The sequence below is a fragment of the Diadema antillarum genome, unplaced genomic scaffold, assembly GCF_040938485.1.
Source record: "Diadema antillarum isolate AM-2024a unplaced genomic scaffold, OU_Dant_1.0 seq00001895_RagTag, whole genome shotgun sequence".
In the NCBI taxonomy this organism is placed as follows: domain Eukaryota; kingdom Metazoa; phylum Echinodermata; class Echinoidea; order Diadematoida; family Diadematidae; genus Diadema; species Diadema antillarum.
In genome coordinates this window covers 27,501-51,690 of record NW_027272561.1, presented here as the reverse complement: position 1 = coordinate 51,690, position 24,190 = coordinate 27,501, and the positions used below count along the sequence as shown (strand labels likewise).

The window sequence follows — 24,190 nt, the reverse complement described above, 5'->3', positions numbered from 1 at the left end:
TCTCAGTGAATTTAACCCGTTGAGGACAAGTCCGAGTTTACTCGCGCAAGTGTCTCTAGGACACTGGTAAGAAATGCGTGTTGTATAGCAAAATCAGTTCGTCCATTATGCCTGTTGGTACAAAAATGACATTTTTTTGTGCCCATGCGCAAAAGTGGAACTGCATATACGAACTATAGCTTATAGAGGGGCCGCGGAATGTATTGGGGGGGGGGGTGCAGTGGCCCAGGGGGTCAAAACTACTGCTCGTGATTCAGGGGTTTGATACGCCATTGACGTTGACTTTTGATCTCTCTGATGATCTTCTGATTTTTTTTTTTTTTTTTTTGGGGGGGGGGCTTTTTTTTTACATGAGCAAAAGGCAGTGTGTGTGTGTGTGCATAATTGTGGAAAGGGGGATGAGGCAGCATCCCCCTCACCCCCCCCCCCCCTCCGTTCCGTCAAGACCCCTGCAATACTGCTCAGTTTTCAATAATCGTCTATGACTTGATTAGTTTGGCTTCTATAATGAGCAATCACTGTTTTGAATTCCAACACTTTTTTTCCCTCTGAGTGCAAGATGACCGACGACTCTTAACATATGGGAGAAGTTGTTGTTGCCGTTGTGTGTGTGTGTTTTTTTTTATTGTCGCCGTTTCTTTGTTTAAGCCACGATTGCTAGAATCTGATTAAATGTAGTCCACTGGGGGAAAAAAGTCTTTTTTGAATATCTTAAATTTATCAATTGCAGTTAGGAGTAAATCTATACATCTGCGTACTGAGCCAGATCCGTAATCATACTTGTCACGATCCTAAGTCATCTTGTGTCAATTTAATATTCGACTATAAATATACTATTTTCTGCCATAATGACTCCCTTCTCCCCATCCCACCCACCCCATTCCCCCGCCCCCCCCCCCAAAAAAAAAGAATATTAAGGTCCCAACAGTGAAGTACCATTATCTCTCCAGTGACGGTTCCAGTGAGGATCGCACCGGACGCGCGCCCCTTTATTTTTTGGAAAAACAAAAAGAAATAAAAAGAAAAAAATGGGGAGGGGTGCCTTCGCCCCTCCCCTCCCCCCCCCCCCCCTTTGTAAAGGCGTCCCTCTTTACAGAATACCTGGATCCGCCCCTGCTCTCGATGGTTTTACCAAATCCCGGCATTTTGTTCGGAAGGAAGAAATGAAAATAATGTTATACTCCATGACTGTTGTGATGTTTGTTTGTTTGTTTGTTTGTTTGTTTTATGTTCTTATTTCGTAGCCACTACAGCTGTCAATACAATGACTTGTTATGAGAGCAATGTGACATATGGCACCGACGACATGTGTGACCGCATCGTGCAGTGTCCCTTTCTTTGATGACGAGGCTGCGTGTGGTGAGTTCCAGTCTATTTTTTTTTTTGTAGGGTGGAGGGGGCGGTGGTGCTTGTTTATCTATTTGTTGTTGGGTTTGTTTGTTTGGTTTTTCTGGGGGGAAGGGTGGGGTGGGGAGGGGATTGTTTGCCTCTTGGCAAGATCTCATCCCGGCTATTTCACTGTAATCTTGTATATGTAACACACACACACACACACACACACACACATAAACAAACATATAATATGTTTTTTATTGTGTGTGTTATATATGTATGTATATATATATATATATATATATATATATACGAAGCGTTTGTTCGCAAAAACCGATAAGTCCATATTTGCCAAATGGAGATATTTGCGATTAAAGGTCAAGAAAAATAAAGAGAATAATAAGAAAATTTTGGCTTCTTTTGACCATAACTTCAAAACGTACCTTTATTTGTACTTACCAATATATCATTTAAAAGGTATTATTTTGTACTTTATGACAGAGACCGTATTTCAAAATCTTCAAAAATGGACTTATCGGTTTTTGCGAACAAACTCTTCAACCGTATGTATATATATATATATATATATGTATATAACGAAGAATAAACCGGTAATGCAATATTTCGCCAATATAGAGTTTATTGAGCAACTCAAATTTTCGGTGGCTTCCATCCACCTTCTTCAGGAGTCTCGACGCGTCGATATATATATATATATATATATATATATATATATATATATATAATCTATTATAGCAGTGATCGAAACAATGGATGACAGAGGCGTGCGGTACGAGTATCAGCATCTATATAAGTAGGTCCAATATACGTGCACGTCGATGTCATTGTTGATTGACTCGGTCAATGTCGGTGTTACTTATCCAAATTAATGGTCAGATTGTGATTGCGCTTTTTTAATCGCTTGATGGATCATTGCTAATTCAGACGCCCTTTTTTCTTTTCATTTCTACTACGCCATTAAATATTTATTGATAAATATGACCACTATAGAATATCGTCCACCAGGTTTCCATTGGTATTCATAACTCCATTGTATCCTTACCCGAAAGCTACTTTCACGCGGTGAGCAGGCGGGAGTGCAGTCATGAATATTTAACATTATCCAAAAGTTGTATCAGTATTATTTTACAGAGAATGCATTATACCTGATTACCACAAGCACAATCTGTTTTGCACCAGATATTAACAGCCTCTCAATTTGCCGTAATGCATTTTCACTTGATTATGGTACAATTCAAGTTTCAGTTTCTTTTCTTCAGATAAATATAAACCTCAATACGATATCCTACCACTGAAAAGATCTTCAAAAATGATGGTGTTTGTGTAATTATACATCAAAATGGGTATTCAATGATTTTGGCGGACGAACAAAATTCTCACAATTGCATTGTGCTTGTTTGCTGTGCAGTTGTGGCCTCCTCCTTCCACAGATGAAAAATTATCAAACTTTTTCGTAGAATACACATGACATGCCTGACGAAGAATATTCTGGTGTAATCTATCATTCCTTTTAATCTTACATTGTATTATACATTTTTTTTTTGTGATTTAAGGAGGATGCATCTTTGCTGTTTTATTTGTTTGCTTGTTTGTTTGTTTTTGTTGTTGTTGGGGGTTTTTTAGGGGGGGATTGCATGGTATCAGTGTAGTGAAATATAAGAGATAAATTACTGAATTTGAAGATAGTCGGATCAAAAACAAAACGCCACTTAAGAGTAAGATAACCATCTGCTAAGGTGTTCCATGAGCCCCCCCCCCCCCCCCCGAAAATCTTTCAAGGGAAAAAGCGGCTTTTTCTCTCTTTTTTTTACTTTATCTCTTCTGCTTGCCATGTTCCGAAATTGCTTTTTATGTCAAAAGATAACATCTCACACAAAAAGTCAAAACGGGAAAACTCATGTTTCACTCTTTTGATTCATAAAAAAAAAATCTAAACGATTACTTGTGACTGATTAAGACTATTTCTCTATTTTTTTCTCGAAATTCTGTGCTTAATGACTTTGATACACTGATTATGTTAATGTCAGTTCAGTTAGTCAGTATTACATTTGCTCAGTCCGTTCGTGTTTTTTTTTTTTACTTTATAGTTTAATCCAAAAAGCGTAATTTTTCTGTAGTGCATTTTTTACTTTCTTTGATGCCATGATACTTTCGCTGATGACCTCCCACAATTTGCAAGTGTTTATCCATTATGCGTTCACCTGTTATATGAACCTTCAAAAGAGGAAAAGTTATGACTACCTGCCTTTTCACTTTAGAATAATATTCTAATCAATATTATATGCCAGATAACGACGTGCAGTCGATATATCTATATTCAAGGATTACAGTGATATATGCTATAGTATTACATGTGAATTAGGAATGACTAGATTCATGGTTGGGGGGGGGGGGGTAGTTGAGTCATGGTGTATTTAAGTTGTTTGAAAACGCAGAAATGAAGAAATATCATGCGCCTCAGGATAGTTACACAGTGTGATATTGCCTAATAAGTGTTTTGTATTGCTATTGTTACTGTTATTTTTGCTGTATTTTATATGGTAATATTCATTTGATTTTTTGTTTGTTTTAATCGGTTCCCCCAGTTATAATATTGTCTGAAAATATCTGTATTCATATAGTTCCCCTATTCTGATTTATCACGGGACCTGCGGCTGTACAAGCTTGCTATTATTAAAAGCGGGCCCCATCATATTTCTGGCATTATGGCCATAGCTCAACTCTCATGTATGCAGACCTTGTGTTTATATATAGGCCGACCAGGAAAAACTGTTGTACATTCCGGTGAAGTTTCATCTAATTTATGTTTTATATAAATTTCGTATTTATATACTCTTTTATTGCTATGTATCATGTGAGAAATATGAAAAAAAATAAATTGAAATGAAAATGATATCAAATTATTATAATTATTGTTATTATTATGATTATTATTATCATCATCATCTTCACCATCATTACTATCATTATTATGATTATTATTATTACTATTATCAGTATTTTCTTTATCATTATTATCATACATATATTATTATCACTGTGAGAAAAAAATGTCTGTCCTTTACTATACACAGAACCACAAAACTGTTCCTTCCAGTGCTTCTGTACGCTGTTTGAGGCATATTGCAGCGGGGTAAATGTTGTTGCAGACGATGAACTTAGTCGTTGGACAGGGATATTGTAAGTAGACATTACATAACCTTATGTATACAAACATCTGTCTCTATTCCTTTAATATAAATTTATACTACACAGTAGTCTCTTAAAGGCATCGGTATGTACAGTATCGTGTACATTGTAAGCCGGTTTACAATTAGCTCATGCATGTGCATATGGTACAAAATTTAACGACACTATTTCATTGTTTTGTCTTGAATGAATTAACGACCTTTTTTCTTTTAATATTGCCAAATACCAGACTTGATGTCAAGTGGATGTGCTAGCAAGCATCCCACCATTTACAAGGTTAACATTACGTTAATCATTGCGTCATAGATGCTTATCTCATCGAATCTAAAAACCAAGTGTCTGCATGATTGTACAAAACTACGTCCCTTTTCTGATCATACACAAAGTGGAATCTACTGTAAAATGGCTGATTGTGTTGTCTTGACATGGTTAACCACAAAAATGGGTTAATTTTTTTTTTTGTGGTTTGCTCTGTTGAAAATTAGATATTTGAAAATGTTATCAGTTTTTCTTCACTGTACATGTATAGGTTATTCAAACAGCTTTTCCCCCACGCAGTATAAGAAAAAATTTAATCCGTCTTCTCTAAGGGAGGGATCGACTTTGGGTCTTGAATTCCCTTAGATTAAAGAGTTAATGAAAACTTCCCCATCCGATATTTTTGTTTTCGTTTATTTTCGTTTAAATCACCGTGTCTTATGAATTTATTCGTGATAAAAGACGATTAGCTGTGTAGTAATTCCACAGCTGAGATCGAGCTTTGGTGAAAGATATTTCTGAATGTCATCATCTTCTTTTCATATGTATAATCGGTCTCAATTAAACCGCACAAACAGTGAAATGAATGTCACAGGAACAAGAGCAGCGAGGAACACTTTCCGTGCTGAGAGCGTGCTTGCCTATAGTTGCCCGTGGTCGATATAATAATTGTGTTAAACGTAACAAAATTCTATACTGGTACTAATTAAGTTCTGATAGATGCATTCTAACATGCAAAGCTCTACCATTTTATTTTTGTCTATAAAAAAATGCATTAAGCACCAAGCGTGAGCCAAGGTCCTATCATAGCCATCTTGTAGTCTATTTACACGCGAAATGTGATTTCCGTAGGTGGCCGCGGTCATGTAATATTCATGATCACAAATGGGGCTAAATTGTGTAAATGCGTAGAGCTAAGCGACGATAGTCAAGATGGAACTAAACCCATCCCGAGACGACAGCGTCGTGAATACTCATTAGATGTTGAAACCTATACCGGGTGTCCCAAAAAAAGCGGAACGGTGGATTTTCAGTATCTTGCGGTCTAAAAGTTATATATCTTTTGACATCATTAGAAAGAGCATCTTCCGCAGAAGACTATGATACCAAAATCATCAAATTTGGTTCAGTACTTTTTATTCTACGCTAATTTCTGAAAATGCAGTCATTACCAAATTTCGCCGGATTTTTGCGACTTATGAGATAATAATTAAAGTGCACTACGCGATCCATACGGTGAATATTGTGTAAGCTCGGTGATCCGTGTCAACAAAAGATACAGCTTTCACATTGGGAAACCCGTGTGTGTGTGTCTGTGTGTGTGTGTGTGTGTGCGCGCTCCCAATATGAAAGCGTTATCTTTTGTTGACATGGATCAACGAGCTTACACAATTCACCGTATGGAACGCGTGTCGCACCCAAATTATTATCTCATAAGTCGCAAAAAATTGAAAATGACTGCATTTAAAAAAATTGGCGTAGAATAAAAAGTGCTGAACCAAATTTAATGATTTTGGTATCATGGTCTTCTGCGGAAGATGCTCTTTCTAATAATGTCAAAAAATGTATCACTTTTAGAACGCAAGGTACTGAAAATCCACCGTTCCGCTTTTTTTGGGACACCCGGTATAGGGACAGAATATCAGTATCGTATCGTGTCGTACCGTATCGTGATTTAACGACTATAGCAGCACACACACTTGCGAAATGGTGACATAATTGGGTCTTTTGACTCATTAATCTTTTCTCCCATGTTGGCGATATCATCATCATTTTCCTCCTCTATTCATCTACATGTCTGTCAATATTTACGTACGTGTCTGTCGCTGGGCATTATCATCATTTGTTTAAATTACTGTTGTATTTTTTTTACTAGTAACTGTGCATGTAATATTGTGGAGGGCTGTGGTCTATTGCCCACTGGATTACGACGTTGAACATTGTAGACTCATTTTCATGTTTCCTTCAATGTCTTCACTTGTCAGTAATGTATTAAAGATATTGTTGAATTTTTAGTTTCTCTTTGCCCTATACAAATTTTACATTAGTTATTGTGTGTGGTTGTTGGTTTGTTTAATCATTTTCCCCTCGATTGTTATGGTCTAGATAGATATCCGTGCTCCAAATTATTTTCATTGTTTAGTACATGATTTTGCCCTGGGAGCTTCGACTATTACACGCCTGCTTTTCCGTATAGGCCTCATGATATTGCTCGTAGTAATATATAATATTTATGTATAATTATGTATATGTATATGTATATATATGTATATGTATATGTATATGTATATATGTATATGTATATGTACAGTATATGTACATGTACCTGTACATTATGTATATGTTTTGAAGATCTACATTTTGAAGATCTTTGTAGGAGTAAAATTGTTGAAAAGGCCAAATTAATCATGGATAATGGGCTTCATCCTCTTAATGATAATTATGTAGCGTTGAGGTCAGGGAACAGGCTGAGATCGCTTCGATGTAGAACAAGTAGGTTCCTGGACTCCTTTGTGCCTAGCTCGATTAGAATGTTGAACGGAGAGACATTTTTCAGATTGTAATATCTTGTTTGTGTAGAGTTTTGTGTTATGATCAAATCTGTATTATTTCAAATATCAGATATATGTATATCATTATTGTGTATGAGTGGATGAAGCCGTGTTCATAAATATTGCCCCAAGGTTGGTTTGTTTGCTCGTATGTTTTAAATTCAGTGTATATCTTGTCATTCGACAAAGATTTTATAGGGCAAGTTCTGGGCTATTTGGTCAAAGGCCAAAGGTTAAAGTCAAGTGAAAATATTAATTTAGGAGTATATAGAATGATTATGACCGTGGTGTGATGTATATATATATTTCTTTTGTCAAAAACACATAGATCCATATTTTTGTACCTTCACATACATGCACACACACACACACACACACACACACACACACGCGTATGTATCCTCCAAGATTTTTAGACAATCATTATTTACATATAAACATGCATTCATTTGTATTGTTTATATTTCCTATACAGTTATTATCAATTGACACATATTTATACACCCGCATATATTATATGCACACCACATCCAATACAATGTTGACTCGTACAGATTAATACTTCTTTAATGTTATATATCTATGATAATGATGGTGATATTGTATCGCTGTATATCTTTTGTATGTCTATCATGTCTATGTATCTATGCTACAATGTATGTGTGTGCTTTGTATAATATGTATAATGTATTGATGTAACCGGATATGCATTCAAGCATACCAACTATCAATTGACACATATTATCTATACACCCGTATATATCAATTATGCACACCACATCCAATACAATGTTGACTTATACAGATTAATATTTCTTGATGTTATATATATATGACAATGATAGTGATATTGTATTGATGTATATCTTTTGTATGTCTATCATGTCTATGTATCTATGTTACAACGCATACGTGTGTTTTGTATATGTATGTAACCGGATATACATGCAAACAAAACAAATTTCCAGAAACGGACAATAAAATTGAATTGACTTGAATTGAATTGAATGTATGTATAATGTATATGACATGTATATGTATACGTATATGACCGGATGATGTATATGTATTTTATGTGTATATGTATATGTATATATATATATATATATTATATATATATATTATATACTTTCCAATACTACTGTAAACAGACCATCATATTTATTTCAATATGGAGACAGATGCACATTCACGTGACTGTTTCACATAGTTCTTTGTAACTTTCGTGTTGTATACTTTATGACTGTTTTGTTGTTGTTGTTGTATGACATATTCTTGAGAAATACGAAAACCAATGAAATTGAATGTTTTACAACCTGAATGTTGTTGCTGTTTGTTTGTTTTTTAATGCTGTCAAAGATTCTTTCAAGGGGGCATGATCGAGGGCACACACTTACCAAGCGAGGTTCCCTTTAACCTGACGGCGTACCCAAAGCTAGTCGAGTTGTAAGCAATATTAAAGTCCTGTTTACCTTTGTGAGGAGTGATTTAAAAAATGTTCGAGATATCACATTTTATGCATATGTGTAGGTCAGTTGTATCACAAGACATCCTTCCATATAAAAATTGTACATTAAAGCCTAAATATAAGGATATATCACAGTTTTTCTCAATAAAACAATAACTGCAGACGGTTTAATCTGGAAACATTTTTATTATAACTATTGTTCACATTTTGTATTATATTAAACGATACTAACATCGATTATACTGATTCAAATTTTTACATTGGTTGTTTCTATCCCTAACTCACATTTTAGAATTATTTTGAAGCACTAATGCTGGGTTTTTGTTTCAGCTGCAAATGGCAAATTATGCCTTTAACATTTCTTATGATGATACGTAACCGTAAATTGCAACTGGAATACCGATTTATCATCAATGATCTATTATTGAAATTCGTCCTGAAATTGACATGTAGGCCTACGTGTATCATTGTTATACACAACAGTCTAATGCGTATTTGTACGAAAAATCATTAGACAATTGTACTTTTTTTCCTTTGTTTGCAAAAATTAAGAATTAATGTCCATTTTTGCTGGGATATTGAAGATACATGTTAGATTTCCTGAAAATTAGCGGAATAGGATAAATCTGGGCTTTCTGTACGAATTGTGTTCTGTAAAACTTTTACTTGCGTGTACTTACACATTTATATGCCTATATCTAAAGACAAAAATTAGGGTCTTTTTTACTTTGTATGCAAACGCTCTACAGTAGAATGTCAATATCTCTTCTCTTCTTTTTTTTTTATAGTCATATCATTTAAATGTTCTTAAATTGTCATTTCCCACTGTCAGGACAATAACGCATACTGGGATAACCGTCATTCGAGGCACAACGTGGAGTCGGAACACCCAACAGTCACTGCTGTCAGTGTAAGTTTCGTTTGAGCTGTTGAGTTGTAAAGTTGAGTTTACATCCACTCTTGTTTTATGTTTGATGAAATAAATTCAATAGACTACTAGACAAATAGACTATCAAATGGAACAGAAATATCAAGGGTACAGGTAGCAATCAGCATGGAATAACAGTCCCCGAATATTTTGTCAGTAAAGTTAGTCACTTCAATATAGATTTTGCACAATCCTGGCAATAGTTATTATACAAACAGTAGGCATGAGTACAGTGTATTTGTACTTATTTTGAAAGCTTTACTGGCATTACACAATGTTGTGCGGATTGTTGTATTATGTCATATTTCTAGAAGGAATTTATGTGGCTGTTGATCTTCTCGTGACAAAAAGATACAGTATAATACCATTTCCAAGCGATCTAAGTCTTCGAGAGTAATGTTACGTAATGATTGTTACAAACTTGTCACCTTAAAGATTACAATGTTTAGAAGTTGAAGGAAGTCCGTGTGTAATATACAAACTATTGTAATCATATGCATGAAATTGTGTCTTTAAAACTGCAAGTAACGACTTTATTGCAAGTGCCATAATAGAAAACAGGGCGGGATGCCATGGGTAGACGTCTATTTTTCGTGTAGAGAGAGTGTGTGTGCTTGTGTGTAAGGGTGTGTGTGCGTGTGTATACAGTGACTGTGCATACACTTGTACATGAAACCAGATTCTCCTTTTAGATTTTGCCGATATTAAAGTCGAGAGTCAAATAGCATTCACTCTCGGTCGTTCATTTTAAGAGTTTTTTTAGAGGGTAGTGTCGATTACATATAGGACCAACTTCATCAGAGTTCGAAGTCAAGGATATTTTGGAGGGTAGTGTAAGTTTCATAGACCAGGTTTATCAGCGGTTGATTTCGCCCAATAGCCAAGATCGAAAAGTCACAACACACCTAATAGTGAATTTCTTCCTTTACAAAATGATATGTTGGATTGGGTTGACATAATAAAATGCACGAATACGGAAAATGTCTCGCGTGAATCATGCCTCCGTCGTCAAGTTTGTGGGCCATCAAAACATTCGCTTCAAACACAGGTTAATAGATCTACAAGTTCAATTCAACATCATCATATTCAACCTGACTGCCTGTTATAGATAGCGTGACTTCGAGCGAATGGAATGGGTAATGGTTGCATCACAGTCCAAGTTGTAATAATCAGTGGATTAATAGAATTGTGAGTTTCACATGTTTCCATGCACCGAATTGTGATCGGCCTATCGGTCGTGACTAAATTTATAGATTAGCTGAGATGATACCAATATTAGCTCCAACTTTCCCACTGACGTGTGTACAAAGAAATAAAAACACCCTAGGATATCTCAACCAACTTACCAGTAAAGTTACGAAGGATCTCGCGTCAAAAAGTGACATTTATTGCAAATTTGTACTAAGTATTGGTCCAAGGCGCACAGGCCGAGTTCGTGACATCATCACCTCCCCTGAGCGTGTAGCGGCTGTCAATGATACCAGTACATCGTGAAAACACTTTAAACGTAGATGTTATTTTGATAACCTTGTTTTAGGACCGATTTTATTTTCATTCAGACCTCGCCCATTATGTTTGCCTGATTTCACTCTGTGTATGCAAAGTCAACGTCGACACGATGTTTTTCTTATAAATCATATGATTTTAAGAAGAAGAATAAGAATCCATGGTTGACTAAGGATTTGATTAAGCTTGCTCTAAGCTAGCTCTAGGCCCAGGACTCATAGTTGCTAAGTTGGCCTCAAAGTTGCTGTCAAATTACTCCGTATTATATCCTTGGTCACTTGACATCACTGACTCCACATATTCAGCAACTTCTCTGGAACAGTTGTCAGCCTACTTGGACAAAAATGAATCTGTGATATTTCTGGAACGTGGAGTAAAAGTGGATTGGAAATGTGACTCTCAAGTAAGTTTTGATACACCATTACTCGGTTAGTCCCACGTGTTCAAATCTGAGATGTAACTTGTGCACACTCTAGACTATGGGGCTCAGCCAGAATTTGACCTTTTGAAACTGTAACATTAGAAGCAGACCTTTTCTCTTGATCACCTGTGAATACCAGACTTAGAGGCACACCCTCATTTCCTTCTATTATTGTGTACCTGGTTGCTACTCTTCTCATTCACTATGCCTACTGAAGCTTCAACAAGTACCACCACAAGACAATCAGCTGCTATCGCTACTCAAGTGATGGCTGATCTGGTGAAGAATGAAGAGTTCATTCACTTGCTGGAGAGCATTGTTGGCAATGCGATTGAGAAGAAACTCAATGAGCTCCTCGAACAAGTGCAAGGGGAAGTCTTCGATCTGAAAAGAGACCTGGAAGAGAAGGAAAGAGAGGTTAAAAGGCTTGGCGAAAAGGTCCTTCACCAGGAACAAAACATCAGCAGATTGGAGCACACAGTAGACAGCCTGGAACAATACTCACGACGATCATGTCTCCGGATCTTTGGCCTGGAAGAAAAGAAAGGAGAGAATACCGACACGCTGGTCACCGAGGTCATCCAGTCCAAGCTGGGCGTGTCCCTGGATCCAGTGAAAGATATCGACCGATCCCATCGCACTGGAGGCACTCACGAGTCTGCCTCACAGTCTAGTCGCTCATCCTCACAGAAAGCCCGTCCTCGACCGATCATCGTGAAGTTAAACAGCTACAGAAAGAGAAAAGAAATCATCACCAATCGTAGAAAGCTCAAGGGATCAGGGATTGTCATCGCAGAAGACCTGACAAAAAGAAATCAAAGACTGCTGTCACTGGCTCGTGCTTCAAAGAACATCACAGCTGCCTGGTCCTCTGATGGACGGATAATTGCCCTCATCAGTGCCTCAGGTGGCAAGACAGCCACAAAACTGATCACCTGCGAAGAAGACATCAAGAAATTACATTGACAATAATAGTTGAATGAAGCTGCTTCATAGTAACACTTAATCACTCTTACAATGATATACTTTTGATTACTTAAATACGATGTATACTTACCTGTTTACTACTGTCTATATAAGTATGCCTGTCAAATACAATCCTCTACTCCGATTTATGTTATTCTTCTTATCATTTCACTGCAATCAAGATTATAGAATTTGTATGTCATAAATTGTGTTCATTATTACATGTCATGTACTTCACGATGTACCAGTATTTTACTATTCATTACCTTGTCTCCAATATCTTCTGTTCTATTCCTGCTTCTCGAAACTCCAACAGCTATGTCAAATTGCTTGTGTTCAATAATGTGAATATTTTGTCTTTCTGTTGTATATTCTTATATGAAAAATATGTATATGTATGATACGATCCATGACGAACAAAACTTACCTGAATCTTATTTTGATGTGCCCGCCTTTAACTCAAAATATAAAGATACCAAGTTTTCTGATTCATTTTCGTTAGTTCACTTTAATTGTAGAAGTTTGTCGAAAAATTTCGATAATTTGAATATGTATATAAGCACTATTGATCATCATTTTAAGGTAATAGGACTTACTGAAACTTGGTTAAATGAATCTTCTTCAGTTGAAGCTTATAATTTAGATGAATATAATTTATTTTGTAATAATAGAATTAACAAACGAGGTGGTGGAACAGGTGTATATGTTCATAATTCCTTACATGTATTTATTAGACAAGAGTTGACAGTTATATCTGAGTCATTTGAAAGTATTTTTGTTGAGTTAGTAAATAACAATACCAAATGTAAAAAAAAAACCAATTGTTGGTGTGGTATATCGTCCCCCGAATTGTAATATTGATACTTTTTTGAATGAATTTGCAAATCTTTTACATAAGGTAAATCCGCGTGTATATAATTGTTTCATAATGGGTGATTTGAATTTAGATTTAGTGAAAATAGGTTTAAATTCCAAAATTGATTTATTCATGGATATTTTGTATGGATTTTATTTGGAACCTTTGATTAGCAGTCCCACTCGGATAACTGCAACCTCTGCCACTTTGTTGGACAATATATTTACAAATGTCAATATTTGTACTCACTCAGGAATTTTGATTAGTGATGTAAGTGATCACCTGCCAATTTTGTGTATGTCTTCATCCATTGCCCATTGTACAAACAAATCACCTCCCGTTTATGTAAAACGTAATATTACTCAGTCAAATATGATTGCTTTTTAAACACATTGAAACATGTTGAATGGGAAAATTACATTGGTGTAGGAAGTGTTGATTTCAAGTATAATAGTTTTTTGCAAGTATTCAAACATATTTATGATGAATGTTTTCCTTATAAATCATATGATTTTAAGAAGAAGAATAAGAATCCATGGTTGACTAAGGATTTGATTAAGCTTTGTCGTAAAAAATTAAGTATGTATAAAAAATATGTTAAGAAACCAACCCTTTATAGAAAAGAGGTGTATAATAAATTTCGAAATTATGTTACATTTCGATTAAGACAAGCAAAAAAGAAATATTTCAATGAAAAATTTTATCAAGTGAAAAATGATATTAAATCAACATGGAAAATTATCAATAATCTTTTAAAAGGTACAAAAAATACCAAAAGTAGTTTAATAGAATGTCTTGAGATTGGGAATGAAAAAATAACAAATAATAAAAATATAGCTGATTGTTTTAATGATTTTTTTGTTAGTATTGGGGAGAAACTGCAGATCTGTAATGATAACAGAAATGAAAATTCATATGATAAATATTTGAAATCTCCTAACAAAAATAGTATATTTTGTAAGCCAATATCAAAAAAAGAAATAATAACGGTTGTAGAGGAAATGAAAAGTAATGTAAGTTCAGGTGTAGATGGTATAGATATAAAAGTTATAAAGTTTGCAATTTCTGTTATATGTGAACCATTAAGTTTTCTTTTCAATGACTGTATGTCTGTTGGTTTTTTTCCATCAAAAATGAAAATTGCACGTGTAACACCTATTCATAAAAAGGGTAACCGTAATGATATTAATAATTACAGACCAATATCGGTGTTAACTATATTTTCAAAGATATTAGAGAAATGTGTATTTGATAGATTAATTGAGTTTATAGATAAACAAAGTATTTTGATAAAAAGTCAGTTTGGATTTAGAAGGGGTCATACAACAGCCACAGCAATATTAGATCTTGTGAAAAAAATAAATGATGCTATTGATAATAAAGAATATGCTGTAACAATATTTCTTGACCTTACTAAGGCTTTTGATGTTATAGATCATTTCATTTTATTACAAAAATTATATTATTATGGTATACGTGGCCCCCCATTCAAACTTTTAAGTAGTTACCTTAAAGATCGTCAACAGTTGACTGTAGTTAATGAAATTGAATCTGACATCAGATCAATTAATTGTGGTGTTCCACAAGGATCGATTTTAGGTCCTCTTCTTTTTCTTATATATATAAATGATTTACCTTTATCAACTCAACATTTAAGTTATGTTTTATTTGCTGATGATACCAGTGTATTTTGTAAAGGCTCAGATCCATGTGAACTGTTTGATATTGTTAATAGACAATTGTGTAATATTAGTGATTGGATGGAAGCCAATAAGTTGATTTTGAATATAGATAAAACTCATTACATTTTATTTGGTATGCGAATTATAACAGACCACAATTTGCAATTGTATTTTAAGAATATGAAAATAGATAGAGTTGTAAGCACAAAATTTTTAGGAGTAATTATAGATGAAAGATTATCTTGGAATTATCATATTGATTACATAGCCAGTATTATATCAAGAAACATAGGGGTTTTGTATAAATTACAGTATCTTCCTAGAAATGTCCTTAAAATGTTGTATTATGCTTTGATTTCACCACATATTAATTACTGCAATATTGTATGGGGATTCACGTTTAATAAGAATATTGATCGAATACATAAATTACAAAAACGGGGAGTGCGTTTAATAACGAATTCAACATATGCTTCCCCCAGTTTACCTCTGTTTTTAGAAACTCAAATATTACCCATTCAAGATTTAATTTCATTAGAGTCTGTAATATTCATGTTTAAACTTAATAATAGTTTTCTCCCTGATGTATTCTCTGATTATTTTACTCTCAATAGTTCAATTCATGATTATAATACCAGAAACGCTCAGAGTATTCATCCCCCATTAAATCGCACATCTTGTACGCAGTCATCAATATTTTACAAAGGTACTATTTTATGGAATAATTTAAATATAGTTTTCAGGATCAGTAAGACCGTAAGACAATTTAAAAGATTGTATAAACAACATCTTTTTGATGCAATTAAGTTACAAGTTGAGGAATAGTTAAATATGGAGTTTTCTTCTTTTCTTCTCTACTTTCATATCTGAAATGAAATGGAATACGCACTTGAACTCATGTAAAGAAACAATGATATCGGTATGTTCATATTATTGTGCATTGCATCCAGGAAAGACGCCATGTTATAGTCTGGTTTTCTGTCTAAAGTGTAATAGATAGATACCAGTAAACATGGTTCATGTTATGACAATCTATCCCGTATCTACTCCGTTCTTGTTACAGAGATCTGTCTCATAACCTCCTTACTGCTGTCACCAGGGACACATTTGCTGGCCTGGCGAGTCTGACATCGCTGTAAGATAATCTACCTAAAATTATTCAAACGACGACTGATTTAATATCACACATTTTGAAAGGTGTGAGACATCACTAAACAGATAAGTGAAGGTTGACGTGTGAGTTTTTCTTCAATTTTTCCTTAATCGTCACTGCCGGCAACCAGCGATAACCTGGTGGTAGTGTTGCTGCCCGGAAAGCAGTATAGATGACAGGTTCGAGTCCCGTGGTTCCTTTTTTTTTCAAGTTTCAAATTTCAAGTTTTAAGTAGATTTATTTCAAGTAGATTTATTTTTCTACATGTTTGTTAAAATCATAGATTTATAAGCTGTTGCGATCTGTAGAGGGAGACAAAATTGAAGAAAACTTACACCTCGTCACGAATTTTATGAATCATTTTATTGTTTATAAACAGCATACATTGAGATCAAATCACATTGTTTATGATTTTAGTTGTATTGAATTCGATATCTCTGTGGTCCTGAAGTATTTTGATTGTAGTAAATTGTATCATCATACAATTGTATTCAGCATCTACAATGGTTGTAAGTACTAATGTAACAAGCACATTTGCAGCGATGTAATCATGATTTCATGATGATTCAATGTTTTCCTGAGCCTTTGTTAATTTTCATTGTTGTTTTTTACCATGATGTTTACAAAGAATGGTGTATCAGATTTTTTGTTAGAATGATTTTGCACTGCAGGCTACACTTCATTCAATGTCAATATTGACGATTATTTAGAATGACCTTCGTGGTATTTGCGGTAAATTGGGTCAAGAAAACATACCTGAGAGTTTGGAATTTGCTTCATTGTCTACCTTTTTTCGTTTGGTTTAAGTTGTACACCTTGCAAATAACAAAGGATGTCATCATACATGTAACTGCTATGCTTTCGCCGCTGCTCTAAGTACTAGGGCTTATCATACATCCTAAATCATGTTACTAAAACAAATGTCAATGTTAAGAGTGTTGGTAATGGTGGTGGTATAAATAGCTGTGAACTTAAATGATTCAGTTAACAAAAAGTTGATATGATGGTGAAATCATCGTCATCATCATTGTGTGCGAAAGCCAGTCAAAGTTATTCCTGTATTCCTGATAACGAAAGAGAGAGAACAAGCCGGGTTTCAACACTGCCTAAGAGTGAACATGAAATCCACATGATTATCATAACCGCATAACCGTTGATAGACCATCAAACCTTGAGAGGATTGTTCTCCTTTTTTTTTTTTGGTTCGATTATAACTAACCTATCCAGCGTCTTCGTCACATTCGTAATTATCCTGATGGATTCTATCTTGTCTTTCTCCATTCCAGGGACTTGTCGTACAATCGCATTGTGACCTTAGACCATTCAGCGTTTGCCGGGAGCCCGGACCTTACCTCGATGTGAGTATGTGGTTCCACTGTTATTTACACTGAATAGATAGCGATTCCACCACAAACAGTATAGTGTGTTGTTAACGAAGGGACGTGAGCCCCAGCATAGGGAATTATTTGGACCAGGATCGTGAAAAGCTGTTTTGTCAAAAGCTCCAATGACAACCTGTAATCGCGCAGATAATAAAGTGTGACTTGAATCGATTCAGTTCGTCAGGTAAGGAGAATAGACAGATTCAATGGAAAACTCTTCAAACCATTGGTTTTGTTTGTTTGTTTGTTTGTTTGTTTGTTGTTGTGTTTTTTTATAATTCTATCTGAAAGCCATGAATGGCATGACCTCTTTCGGGTCTATTTGGTATACCAATGAATGTTTGCCATGTTTGCTATTGCTGATTCTTTACGAATTCAAAAGCGTGTGATCGTTTCAAAATGTACTAAATTTTTCTGTTGTTTTTTTTTCACCTGAATAGATTTTCTTGCTGGTATACAAAACACACACACACACACACACACACACATACATCAGCTATTTTGCTCATTTATGTGGCTTATTTTGCTTTTGGGTTTAACAGTTGGACAATGTTTTATATTCTCATGTAGGGTTCTACTCGACTTTGGTACAACAGTTATGTTATACAATTATTATTTTGTCCAAAAAAAAACATTGTTGAAATTACAATTTCAAACTACTGTCATGATATGCAGAATGTATTGAAGAATTCATGATGGCTCTCTCTATTGATTGCATAACTACTGAATAGACATTGGACACGAACCATTCCTAAGCCGAGCCGATAACTTTGCAAGATCGAGAGTGCGCAAACCTTAAGTTTCATTCACAATGTGCATATTGGAACAGTATATATCGGTGTTTGATAGGATATCGATTTTTTTTTCGGGTAAATTCTCGTTTTAGCACTTTCAAGATCATTTGAGTTTTGAGTGAAGAGCTGCCCTTTATCCTGTTCCCTTTCTCTGTAACCATGTCTCCATAAAGCTGTCTGTTTGTTTGTCTGTCTCATTCTTGTCTCTTCCTCTTCCCCCTTCTCTTTCTCTCTCAATTATGAGAAAGATTTACGCTGCTCCTGTCGAAACTTAAAGGGACTGTACAGTACTGGTTGAGGCAGGGATTCATGTTTTGAACAGTCCTAATTGAGATAATGAAAAGCCTCTTATGAAATATGAAAGAGCATGTAATCTTTATTTGATGAAAATTGGTTTTCAAATGGCTGAGATATCCAAAAAAGTGCTAATAATAAAAGGCGACATGCCACAACTTTATTAGGATCTCTTTGTTTCAGCTTGTTTTTGGATATCTCAGCCATTTCAAAACCGATTTTCATCGAATAAACTTTTGATACCCCTTAGAACTGCATGCTCTTTGACATCTCATAGAGTGGTTTCTGAATATCTCGCAAAACGTTAAAAGCTATATCTACACCTCGACCAGAACTGTACACACCCTTTAATGTCAATCATATTTCCTTGTAAAAATAAAGAAAACAAACAATCAGTTGCAATCAGTGTGGTGTCAGCCTTAATCCCATGTGTCTTTTGATAATCTTCATTTCAATAGAAATCTTCGAGGGAATCTAATTTCAGCTCTCGTCGGTGGAGTATTTAGTAACCTGTCTCTCAACCACCTGTAAGTTGATGATTTCATTACATAGTTTTTATTCAGTTCTTTTCTCTTTTTAAAGTCAAACTGATAATGCACGGGAACATGTTTTTATCTTATGCATTCCCAACACATGATGTCCTTTTCCTCCCTGCACCGGGGAACTGTGGTTCACTGGCTGACGAAACATGCACGCGATGTTTTCAAGTGTTGTCCGAGTTGAATAAGGTTATGCAGATGAAAATACGTTTACAACACTTCAACGACAACACATTGTTAGTCATAATAGCTATTGTTATTAATCTTAAGTTGTTGCTGTTATTGATATTGTTGCTGTCATTTATTTCAGTAATAAATCATTTATCATCATCATTGCAACCACCATTATCATAATCACTGTTACAATGATTACTGATATGGCCAATACAAAAAAAATCACGATATAAAGCAATATTCCCCAATTTTTATAGTTTTATGATTATTTTGATCACGATAATTTCATAATATGGGAATTTCATAGCCACTCTTCTTTCTTCAATCGAGATTTGTAGTATTTTCTCTTCTTTTCTCTGTTAAAGTTTGTCAAAATGATAAGCAATGTTCTTAAAACTATGTGCCTGTATCCACGAAGTCATTAAAGTAATCTGCTGGTCTAGATCTTTTCAATGTTAGATGCTGATGTACACTACAATCCTTTACAAATAACTTAATGATTACTTTGTAAGACATTGTTTTGAACTCCTTGCTTCAATATACTTTACAATAACATATACTGCTCCGACAGATCATGTATCCACCAGTATTTGCATGTAATAGCTGGTACATCTTTATATATACACATACTTATTATTTCACGATGAAAATTGCTGAAAAATCTGAAATGTTCATGTACAGCATCTATATATGATTCTTTTTCAATTGTTTTACAGTGACGTAAAAGAAAACCCGATACAAATCCTATATCCTGGAGCGTTTATAGGAGCGTCGATGGTTACAGATCTGTAAGTACGAGGGTTACTGTTTGTTATTCCGAGGAATCAAAAAAATAGGGTTCTTATTCCGAAGGTTCGTTATGTATGCACTTGTATATCAAGACTCGTATTTTGACTTTGATAAGTACTGTTATGTTTTCAAATGGAAATATCATAAAATGAATAAAGGAATGAATGAATGAATAAATAAATGAAATATATAGATACATATATAAATATATATATGTATATATATATACATATATATATATATATATATATATATATATATAAATATATATATATAAATGACCAAATGAGAGAAAATCAGAAAATAATGACACAATATCTGTCTTCCTGTCCTGAGAGTATCATAGAGACTTCGGGAACATGACACCATGCATTGTAATGTTTATTTAAAAACGTATTCAAAATTCCAGAATTTCAGATTTTTTCCTTGCTTTCAACTGATGTTTTTCTTCTTAGGGGCCCACATCCTACAAGCTTTGTCATTTTAGTGGGTCCCTCCATTTTTCGAATTTTGTACATTGTTTACTTACTTCCAATCACTTGAGTTTTATGATAATGTATAATTATCGTAAGGTGTTTACAATCACTGTACATTCTTTTCATTCTGCATAGCTTTATGCACCTTATTTTCTGTTACTAAAAAAGTGATATCTATCAGATATTCTTGTCAAAAAATGAATAAGAGATTGAAATTGAAAAAAAAAAATAAACATGCAAACATAGTTTAAAGAAAGGATCAGCCACTCCTCTCTTGAGCTACGCCTTAGTTACGAAATTGCAATTTCTTTTCTACCTGAGAATTTCAGACCCTATTTCAGTGTGCATTGTTTGTTTGGTTTTATGTTTTATTTTGTTTTGTTTTTGTCATGTTTGACACCCCAGTGATCTGTCTGGACAATACCACCTCTATAGGATTGAGGAAGGTGTTTTCCAGGGACTCGATTCGCTCACTAACATGTAAGTATTTCCTGTATACCGGTCTGGCATGCTAAGGTCCAATGACAACACCAGAGGCAATTAAGTGCTTTGGTTTTAAGTGAGAAGTCATCTGCGATTTTATTTTATTTTGGTTTCATTTCATTTCATTTGATTTCTTTTCCAACAATACAAAACATTTACGTACACAGAATAACACAAACTCAGTACAATGTTGTAACAAAGAAAAATACTGTGAACTGACAAGATGTACTTTGGGCTTTCTTATTAAACTGCTTGTACAGAACTGAAATTGAAATCGTTGAAAGTGGACGAGACATGCTGAAAAGCAAAGCTTGTATTTTTTGCAGTCTCCTCGTGGAATTCTCATTTTGCATTTTTTTTTTAAATATAGATAGATGAATAAGGAGTCCTTATCATGATGCAGACACCTTTAAAGGGATTCAGCTTTTAACTTTTTGCAAGATGCGTAGAAACCATTTCATGAAATGTTAAAGAGCACACAACTCTATAAAAGAGGAATTCAAAATTGATGAAAACCATGAAAATTTGTTTTGAAATGGCTGAGATATCAAAAAACAAATAAAATAGAGCAATCCTATTTAACGGTGGGTCCAAGCTTTTATTTGGATCGCTTTGCTTTGGATGTTTCAGCCAAATGAAAACTTGTTTTCATCAAACAAACGTTGAATTCCTCTTTGAATTATTTATTATTTCATAAAAGGTTTCTCATTATCTCAATATTGAGGTTGGAAACCTGAAGCCCCATTTCTCCCGAAACTTTACCATCCCTTTATAAGTATCATAATAATGGAGATACGTATGTTTATTCAGGATGAATAATTATCTGCTGATTAAAAACTATGATAAATTAAATTATCTATTCATATTCATCTCTCAGAATCCTGTATCAGACATCTCTGACAGAGCTTTCGCCGAGAGCGTTCCGAGGAGGCGAAAAAGCAGTCTACCTGTACGTTCCCATTTTGACCATTTGACCTTGCAAATGGAATATATATATATATATATATATATATATATATATATATGACATCAAATTAGAGAAATTCTGTCAAGAAATACATCTGGGACATTATACACACCCTGTGTTTCAAAATGGAAAATAACGTTCAGTGGCCACCCAAAAATGCTCTAGTTAGATAGCCCAGAAGACTGCAATCACTGCCGATCTATGTCATAATGATGTGACACTAAAATGATGCAGTAAATGTTGATTTAGTTTCCCTAAAAATGGGTCCCAAATCCCATGGAACAAACAGTTGTGGATCATGCAGTTTACCTATAGCATTCCGATACGACTCAAACATTAGGTTTTCAAAACAAAGCAAAATTTAAACATGCACTTCGTGTTTGAAACTCGGGAATGACATCAAAATGCAAGGGTCCACTCCGCTTGGAAGCATTTTAGCGTCGTGTTTAATGATTCACTAGAAAAACCTTACATCATAAGCGCTTCGAGCAATAATTTCTTTTTTTAATGGCGTTTTACGTTATGTTTTTGTTGGGTTTATTACCACTTAGTCTACTATCAGATGGTCTACTTCGAAGTTTGTCTAACACCACTACGGCTAAACTCGCTTGTTCTACTATCAATTTCGTCTAATGCCCGTTTGGCCTACTTCTCACTTGATCTACTGCCCAGTTTGGCTACTTATCATTTCGTCTAATGACCAGATGGTCTAATTGCAGTTTTGTCTCCTTGGAATTTTTCCCATTTTGTGTAATAAACTGTGGGTATTAGACGGAGTGGGCATAGCCCATCTGGAAGTATACATAGCCCATCTGGAAGTAGACCAACTTGTTATGAGGCTAAGTGGCAATAATTGTACTATATTGTCATTAGACAAACTGGTTGTAGACGAAATAGGATTAGACCATATGGGTTGAGACTAAAGGCTATTAGACGAAGTGGGAGTAGACCAAGTGATAGATCACCGTTTGTTGATCTATATTCAAACGTCTACAGATTTGGCAGTTCAAAAGTCAGCTGCCTCGATAATCCTTTCCTCTTCAGATCTCTCTTGCTTCCGGGTGAATTTCACCGTCTTCATTTATATTTTCCTTACCGGATCCAGGACTTTTGCCTACAGAGAGAATGATAGTTCATTGATGATAGTCTATAATTAATAGGACAATAGCAGTCTTGACATGCATGCTTTTCCCTTCTCAATTAATCGGGTGGTGTTTTTTTTTTCTTTCACAGAGAACATGAAAGGAAACAATTTAGGTTCATGACATTGTTGTTTCCGTATCATAATCCACACTTTGTTGCACCACTCACAGGCATTTCTTCGATGGTAATGTCTCCAAGATTGCTGTCGGGGCATTTCAGGATCTGCGCATGCTCGAACACCTGTAAGCCACCTTACGTGTAGTCCAGGCGTTTCATTAAAAGACGATGTCACAAGATATTATTGTCCATATCATTTGGAATCAAAATGATGTAGCAGATATCTCCGACAGAGAATAAAGTATTGCAACGACAATGAAGTTTGTCGCATACACATGGTTCACCAACAGCGCGCCACAAATCAGAAAAACGTTTTAATCACTGCTCATCTGAACTCGTGCTGGATTGTGTCGCGTATCATGATTTGTTTCGTTTATTTTTACTGCAGTTCACCATCTTAGCGTTAGGCGACTTTTGTTGGTGTTGTTTCTTTTTCTCATTTTACTCAATACAAGTTCAGCATTTATAATGACATTTCACATTTCATTTCCAATATTGAAAACCAATTCTCAATTTTGATTGGGGCAATAATAATGACGTAATTATAATGTGATAAGTATTAAAATGATAATGGTATGATGTGGCATCATGTTGTGCTTTCTTATTGCATTTTTGTGATCATAATCTAGGGATATGACCAACAATAGCATTTCTGAACTTAGGAAAGGAATGCTGACAGGCCTCACCAGTGTAAGCTGGA

At 34.9% G+C, this 24,190-nt stretch overlaps 1 protein-coding gene across 1 annotated transcript in view; it reads left to right on the top strand.

The window, feature by feature from the left end:
* The first annotated feature begins 12,880 nt into the window (after positions 1-12,880).
* Positions 12,881-24,190, top strand: part of LOC139713033 (G-protein coupled receptor GRL101-like) — a 15,034-nt gene continuing 3,724 nt past the window's right edge. Inside the window, exons 1-8 of the mRNA XM_071624809.1 lie at positions 12,881-12,888; positions 16,243-16,314; positions 17,619-17,690; positions 19,261-19,329; positions 21,186-21,260; positions 22,141-22,212; positions 23,544-23,615; positions 24,120-24,190. The exon at positions 24,120-24,190 is cut by the window's right edge and continues 1 nt beyond it. Coding sequence (XP_071480910.1) covers positions 12,881-12,888; positions 16,243-16,314; positions 17,619-17,690; positions 19,261-19,329; positions 21,186-21,260; positions 22,141-22,212; positions 23,544-23,615; positions 24,120-24,190 — 511 coding nt within the window. The remainder of the gene's footprint in view (positions 12,889-16,242; positions 16,315-17,618; positions 17,691-19,260; positions 19,330-21,185; positions 21,261-22,140; positions 22,213-23,543; positions 23,616-24,119) is intronic.